This window comes from Neoarius graeffei, chromosome 1, assembly GCF_027579695.1.
Source record: "Neoarius graeffei isolate fNeoGra1 chromosome 1, fNeoGra1.pri, whole genome shotgun sequence".
Taxonomy (NCBI): domain Eukaryota; kingdom Metazoa; phylum Chordata; class Actinopteri; order Siluriformes; family Ariidae; genus Neoarius; species Neoarius graeffei.
In genome coordinates this window covers 80,004,188-80,012,395 of record NC_083569.1, presented here as the reverse complement: position 1 = coordinate 80,012,395, position 8,208 = coordinate 80,004,188, and the positions used below count along the sequence as shown (strand labels likewise).

Here is an 8,208-nt window from a genome sequence, read left to right as displayed (position 1 = left end):
TACTTTGTCAATTCAAACTCCTTCGGTCTAGACAGATCAAAACCTATCTATCACTGTACCAGTGGTGCAGCCCACACACTGGCAATAACCGCCTGCTCAATCTCTCTTATTGGAAGTGAGCTGGCCATGTTTGTGTTCCTTCCCCTTGTTTCACCTACTGCTCCACAGTCAGTGGTGTGTGTGGGGCCATGTGAGCTGAGGCTATGGCAAGGGGTGTGGACCAGAGCGCTGACTCAGATCATTTGCATATTTTCTAAATATTTACCTTTATGCTTGCTGACCAATTTAGAGTTAACATTTAGATTTAACATTTAAATTTAGATTTATTTTTTATGTATACACATTTTAGCAATTATATATAACATGTTTTACATGAATTTCTGTCTCAAATGAAAGAAAAATGAGCTAAATGGGAGGAAAGTGAGCTAAATATCCAAAAAATATGTCAGCTAGAGAACTGTAATTGTATTTTTACATTCGGCACTCCATACATGCTCTCCTCAAAATAATATGCCACTATCTAACTGTGCAGAGTCTTGAATGACATTTTTAAGCATACTTTTGACTGTTTATTTAAGAGAAGCTCTTTTTTAGTTTTATTATTTCAAGTACACTACTGCCTTGAAACAGATTCTTGGAGATGCGTGAGCTGCAGGTCTGCTGTGTGAATGCTCTGGTGAATGCTAATGAATATTTCATCTAATGGCGCAGAACTTTAAATAAAAGAGACTGTGTGTGTGTGTGTGTGTGTGTGTGTGTGTGTGTTGGCACATACAAAATATAAATTTCTTTAATTGTACATGCACAACCTCATCACACATGAAGGGATGATGTGTCGGATTTTAGCTCCTCTTGGTCTGCAGAACATGTGCTAACAGGACCTTAGTGTTCTTAGACAAAGCAACTTGGCTAAACAGCCTAAAGTAAGAGATAGAGAGGTGAGACTGAAAGAGGGTTATAAACAGAGAGAGAGAGAGAGAGAGAGAGGAAAATTGGCAGCCCATCCAAACAAATTACATCATCCCTCAGTAGCATTATCTGTCACTCTATTTTCTTAAATTCTTGTCTCATTACTGTTAAAATCTAATACAATAAATAAAGCAATGTGTCAAACTCATGATTGTAACATTAATATTTAATGGGCAGTCAGCGATTTTTAAGTCAGAATACTTTATTTCAGTAACATATCTGCTCAGAGGAGAAGCTCTGGTCTATGAAATCCCAGGTTGTATAGACAGGAGAAAAAAAATTATGTCAACTATACCAACAAGTAATCAGTCAGAACAAGGAGGCATGTCTGCTTGCCTGTCGATCATGTTGCCTCTGAATTCAGAACGTTTCTTCTCTTGCACTGGCATTATACTAATTTCTAGCTTAGGCTGTGCATGAATGGGTTTTGGCTTTTGGCAGCAAAGGGTTCATATGTGTTTGGATTTTCAAAACAATAACTGCAGCTAACTTCTGAGAAAAAGAAAAAAAACAGACTACAGTATATGTTTACCTTAAAAGCTTCACTGTGCTAACTTTAAGAATGAAATAATTAGGAGTCTCTGTTTCTTTCTCTGAACATGACATTTTATATTAAGGTACATATACATTACATTCTGCCATTGTGCTCACTGTAAAGAGTGCTCTCTCTCCAATCAGAAAACACACACACACACACACACACACACACACACAGAAGGCTCCCATACAAACAGGCATCTTTAGTTCATGCAGTCCATCATTCATAAAGGTTGGCCTAATTTAGGCTACCTCCACATAGCTGAAATAGGAGATATGACTGGCCACTTTAACTTACAAAAACAGGCAAAATACCTTGAACCAAAATGAATAAGTGAGGTACAAAAAAGAGAATAAATATTTTAAAAGGGAACGAAAGTTGATAAAAGAAAAGGCCTTTACAAAATATAAGGTTCATCCACATATATTCACATAGATTTTCAGAGTAACTGTTTTATGTTACTTTTTTCACTTTTTTTCATACATTGATATTGAGCAGCGAACAGTGATAGAGACATGACATTTGGAACTGCACAATGTGGTGACCAATTAGATATTGTATGAAGAGAAGCATCACTGGGTGTTGCAGATTGTCTTTGGAATCATTAATTGGCTGGATACATTTGGCTCCTCCCCTTTCGAAGTAGCCCCATCTTAATTACATAGCCAACAGATGACATCGCTCATAATAAGTCCCCTAAACCCCTGAAGTCCCACTTCAATTCCTTTGCATTCTGACAGTTCTTGAGCATTTGTCTTGAGCTAGTCTTCGGCCAACACATGCCACTTGGCAATCTGCCGCCGTGGATGATCACAGATCTCACGCCAGTGCTCGCCAGCGGTGCCTGGGGAGGATGTGCCCAAGAGGAGGCGGCCGATGACAGGCGTGCGTGCCGTCCTATCAGAATCTAGCAGCAGAAGCTCTACACTGGTGTCCCGCAAGCCCTCCTCTGAAGGCACGTCGAAAACGAAGAGCTCGTTGAAGACAGGGTTTGGTGTGCACTTCTTTACATGAGTTTTTTTCTTGCATACACGTTTCTTGCCCTGGTACAGGTTCACTTTCACATAGGGGTCTAGAAAGACACAAAGGGAAAGAGAAAAAAAAGAAAGAAGGTGAGAGGAAAAAAGAGACTTGGTTGGATCTTATAGAGCAGAGATCAATAGCTGGGTCGATGGAGAGGAAATACTGAGTGCTGTTGAGAAGCACTGCTTGCTTTGAGGTCATGAGGTCAATAGCTTTATGAGCTATTTTGATCTAAAGCAGGAGTAGGAGCACAAAGATTTACTTAATATCCAAATGCAGCCTGGATTTGAGATACACAGAACATGTAAAATGTGATAGTATGTAATTAATAAACTTCTACATTTACCTTATTTGTGCTTTAGATCTTGAACTGTCTTCTAGGCAATCAATACGATTTTCAGTACTACTTTGAATTATAAACTTCTTTCCAATGAGGCTACTGAAGGCAATTATGGATTTTTTTTTCTATTTCTGAAATACCCCAAATTTAACTAGTGCCTTCTATTTGATTTTGGATATGTTTCTATCATGTACCAATGTAGGATTGTGACTCCTAGTGATACGAAATTTAAAATATTGGATACTGTTGGACACTGTATACAACTAGATCACATTAGATCATATTTGTATGAATTTTGCACTCAATAAGTATTAAAATTATAAAAAAAAGTTATCACTGTTGTAATGAAACTAATTAATCTAGATAACTGGCCATATACACAGTCATGTGCTGACAAAACATCTTTGACTTCTCTCTGACATCTTCTATTATACCTACTCATTTACTCACCTGAGGGTCCATTGTGGTCTATCTTGGGCAGGTGACGAGCCTTAAGAACCACAACAGTGAGGGTGCTGGTGGTTGACTGATAACATAGAGACAGTAGCAGCTCTCCCCTTCCTGCACTCCTCTACAGAGAAAAGAAGTGAGAAGAAAAGCGACACATTCATATTCAATCCATAGCACTTTTTCAGACATACTTCCATTCTTCTTTCTGTGTCTGCAACCATTTTATGCTATTTGGGACTACGAACGGATGTCACAATTCCTATCAGCACAACTCATGTCACCTAAATCTACAACTGTTCCAAACACAGCATGAATCTCAGCATCTCATTCCATTTTCTTTACATGGCCTATCCAGTGCAATAAATGCTGTCTCTATTCAGCACATACAAAGTGTGAATCTAGTGACATATTACCATGGCAACCAACAGCAGGGTTCTTTTGCTGCTGTGGCAATGACTCAGGATGTGTCTTGAACTCTGTGAGTGGTTACAGTCAAACAGAGTGGTTACCTCTGACCGTTTTGAGTTGTTTTCACCAGCGGAGGATAATGACTTCTCCTACTGTTCCAAATGAACTTCATTATCCATGCATGATGGTGAAATCATGTTGCTGAAATCATGACATGTCTCCGGCAGTGGTAATGGTTCTGTGTTTTGACAGGGTGTTACAGGCATTACTGTGTGAGTCAGCCAGCCATTAAAATCAACATGACCTAAATCAATAACCAACTGAGCATTAGCAGGACAGACCATCAGTCCATGAATCATCCACTGGTGAAAAGGAAATCATTCATCCTTATCCCAGAAAGAAACTTTTGTCTAATTTCATAAACTGTTAATTTATTGGAAAAAAATGGCACACTCCTGAACTAGCATTATGAAACAAGACTGTCAATGAAGGCGTAGCTCACTCCAGCCCCGTCTAGTCCAGGAGGAACGATCTAAAGTGGGCCACCTTGCGCAATAAATGTTGCAAGCTTTGTACACTATATACAAGCTATCTACAAGCTATATATAGAAGCTACACAGCAAATTCCTCAGTGTTGAATTAACACCCAGAGTGTTTATATTGGTCCAATTGGACCTATATAAACACTCTGGGTGTTAATTCAACACTGGGGATTTTGCTGTGTATATACACCCTAGGAATACCTACCTATTTGCCAGAAAGAATCCAAAACAGTGAAGAATTGAGGGAGAAGAAGCAATTTTTGTTGAACTGCTCATTAAGATTTAATTAGTCCATAACTTCATTAATAATTATAATTAAGCAAATCTGGGTAGAAGTTATATGCACCCTATGTACTCCTACCTTCATGCCAGAAAAAAAAAAATCAAAATCGGCGAATAATTGAGAGAGAAGAAGCAATGTGTGTGGAAACAGCTCATTAGGGCTTAATTACGCCATATCTTCATTATTAATTGTAATTATGCAAATTTATGTAGAAGCTATATGCACCCCAGGCAGACCTACCTTCCTGCCAAAAAGAATAAAACTTGGTGAAGAATTGAGAGAGAAGAAGCAATTTTCGTGAAATGTGGACGATGCCAGACAGACAAGGGACAACACATGATAGCAAAAGCTCATCGCCTGTCAGCCGGATGAGCTAATAAACCACAATCACATTTCCTAAATTTGAATGAATATTTACATACATAGTTTGAGCTATGATTAAATATTTAGAGCTTGTGCTTCAGTGGTTCATCTTTGCCTCATTATACGGGACATATAAACCTCTTTATCGATCCCCCCCACCCCCCCACACAGAATAGACATAGAGCATTAAGTGTCTTTGGGCTCATGGGTGTGCCTTTCACTGCCTATGTCATGTAGGCTTAATACTAAGCTATTCTAATGGTGCATTATTAAATAGAGGAAATAGGAGATCAGATAGACATTCCTTCTCCTTTTCCATCCATATCAGGCACCATCATAGTACATGGACACTCTACCAATCACTCTCATTCATTCAGAAATGAGATTATTGTATAGATATACTTCCTGTTTTACCATCAGTAATAAAATATTAGACAATTTTTACAAGCTGATACAGTTTTACAAACATTAAACATCTTTTTCAATTATAAAACACCTACTGTAATTTGTAAATGCTGTTAATAATATAATAATTTAACCTAGAGAAGACCAGAGACCTTACCCTCACATTCCTCTTGATGATGTCACGGCTCATTAGGACCCTCCCCTCGGCGAGGTCAACATCAGCCAATGGAACGAGTGTTTCTCCAATCACCTCATCACGAGAAAACCGGTCAAAACTCAGTACCATGAAGTGCAAAGCCAGCTGAGGGACACGAGCATATGGAATGCCGTAAAAGCTGAAGGTCTCATCAAAAGCTGGATCCAGAGTCTTCCTGAGCACCCGTGTCTTCACCTTGTGCTTCTTCTCAGGAAGCAGAGTGAGCTTGATGTAAGGGTCAGAGGTCAGGGACTGCTCATCAGTGGCAGACAGGCCATGTGCCTCCTTGATATGCACGATAAAGGCCTTCTTCTCAAAGTTGTACTCGAGCGAGAAGGAGAGTGTGCCTACACCACTGTCCTTTTCCTGGGCCTTGTCCAGAGCTGGTGTGGCTGTCTGGCTTGAAACATTGCTCTCTGAGGTTTCCTCCTCCTGATATCCCCCCTGTCTGAAGCCAGAGTGTGGGGAAGGGATGTCCAAATCTGGGGAGCTTCGCACTTTGGGATGGGCAACAGGTGGTACAAATGTGAAGTTCCCATTCAGGTCTCGTTTTTCCAGCTCGAGATGAAGTGCCGGGCGCCCGTTGCTGGGACTTGGGCTTGCCTTTCCCTGTAGTGGGTCTGGTGTCTTCTCTCCAGCAAATTTTTTCTTGCCATTTAAGCTCTCAGGGTAGATGTCCACACCCTTGAGCATGTGGACAAATTTGTATGGTGGAGTCTTGGCACTGTTCTTGTTGGTCTTGCGCTGGCAGCAAATCCAGGCGAAGGCAGAAACACTGAAGACAAGACCAAAGACGCTGACTACAGCCACACTCATTGGGACCTCTGCTGGTGTGGGAGACAAGACAGCACACGCACATTAATGTCAGCTACTTTATCCCAAGAAACTCCTGCCAGCTTCAATCAGAATGGTATAGAAGGATGTTTAATAAAGGTCCCATATTCTATCCCGAGGTGACACTTTTATTTACTCAATATGGTTTGTGAATCCAAAAGATTTAGATGATGTGAAAATAAAACATCTAGTTTTAGGCCTGTATGAAAGTTTTTAATATGTCTTTTCAAGGAACTAAAAAAAGGTTACTCTTATGATTGCATGCAAGACATCAAAGTACCATGACCTGATTAATGTGGGCCAGAACTGACTCATAGCAATATCTCTTTATTGAACAAATTATGTCTGACTTCCTCAGTAATGGATGTATATGAATGTTGGTGCTCATTGGGAATTGATTACACCTAATATTTCTCTCTTTCTTCCTATATGAGCGCATTTAGTACAAACCATTGTGTTGCATCAAAGTCAGCAGATAAATACAGACATCGTGACTCACGTAGTCGAGCATGACTCAGAAAAACCACAACACTCTGAGAACAACACTCTCTCTCTCTCTCTCTCTGTATATATATATATATATATATATATATATATATATATATATATATATATATATATATATATCATAGACTGTGTATGACTAAAGTCCACTCTTGCGATCATACTGTAGCATGGGGATCCTCAGTATTAATTACATACACCCGTGGGCAATTTTTTTTATAATAATAGTTGATATTAATAGTGGTCTGGAAATTTCCTACTGCATGATGGGTGTCTCTCTTAGTGGAATTTCACCTCCATGCACACACACACACACACACACACACACACAGGATTCCTGTGAATCTAAATGTCCCCACAAGCTTAAAATTGTCAGATATTCCTGTCCAAGTGAGGACATTTGGTACCAAAATATAGAAAAATACCCCAACCCTCCTCCCAACCCCCAAACACCCACCCAGACACACACACGCACACACATTATTAATCCAAATTCATGCATTGTACACCGCAATTAGGTAAGCTCCAACAATTACGTCATTATCTACTTGTAGCCATCTCTCACTTCACACAAAAGCAGGCACACCACAAAAATGCACATGAACAGCGCCCCACACCCTGTAATTATTTTACATTTACATATAATTCAGGGGAAATTGATCTCTAATTTCATAGGTTGTAGCTCGTTTACACTTAAAATTTACTCAACATCTATAATTATCACATATAGCTCTGATCATTGTGTCTGCCTTTAGGCTACTCACCAACATGCCCTTCTTCCGCACTTACAGGAGCCATTGTGTGAGCTGTTCAAGGTGCTGAAACAGCCGGTTAAATATCTAACAGGGCCAGATCGAGATCAGATGTACCTTAGCTTCTTCTTTTTCTAAATAAATAAATAAATAAGCTTCTGAGATTTTTCTTTGTCGCTACAGGTTTTGTAGCAGCCGCCCTGTGGAGGTGCTGTCCGCGTTGAGACTGAGGAACTACACACACCCAGACTCTCTCTCCCTTTCTTTCTCTCACTGTGCACATGCGCACGCGCGTGTCTCAGCTGAATTGTGCTCTGACGCAACTCTGACGAACACTGATGCTGAAATCACCACCCTCTGCACAACAAGGCCAGTCAATCATTAAGACTACTCAAGGTTTTAAAGCTGTGTGCATGTGTAAGCGTTTGTCTGTAAGTCTGACTGATGAGGACACCAATTTGAGCTGCAGGTTTACTATTATACTGAGACAAATAACGTAAGGATATAATAGCATCCTCTAATAAATATTCCTGAAATCCTGCATCCTGGGATCAGTTTTCTGCGAAGATAATCAATAATTAACTATTAGAAATGTGTAGTA

General features: G+C 39.8%; 1 protein-coding gene across 1 annotated transcript; it reads right to left on the bottom strand.

Annotated features, from left to right (window-relative positions):
- Positions 1–2,094: 2,094 nt before the first annotated feature.
- On the bottom strand, positions 2,095–7,772 carry syt4 (synaptotagmin IV). Its single transcript, XM_060925064.1, has 4 exons — positions 7,620–7,772; positions 5,479–6,344; positions 3,321–3,441; positions 2,095–2,579 (listed from the first exon to the last, which is right to left on the bottom strand). Exons 1-4 carry the CDS (start codon positions 7,651–7,653, stop codon positions 2,269–2,271), a joined length of 1,332 nt encoding a protein of 443 aa, XP_060781047.1. The 5' UTR covers positions 7,654–7,772; the 3' UTR covers positions 2,095–2,268.
- Positions 7,773–8,208: the final 436 nt, after the last annotated feature.

Bases quoted from the DNA above. Each gene is read 5' to 3' on its own strand.
- syt4 (XM_060925064.1), bottom strand. From the start codon at position 7,653: ATGGCTCCTGTAAGTGCGGAAGAAGGGCATGTTG. The intron at 3,442-5,478 runs GTAAGGTCTCTG...TTTTCTCTGTAG, and splicing joins TCATCAAGAGGAATGTGAGG to AGGAGTGCAGGAAGGGGAGA. The intron at 2,580-3,320 runs GTGAGTAAATGA...GTGTCTTTCTAG, and splicing joins AGACCACAATGGACCCTCAG to ACCCCTATGTGAAAGTGAAC.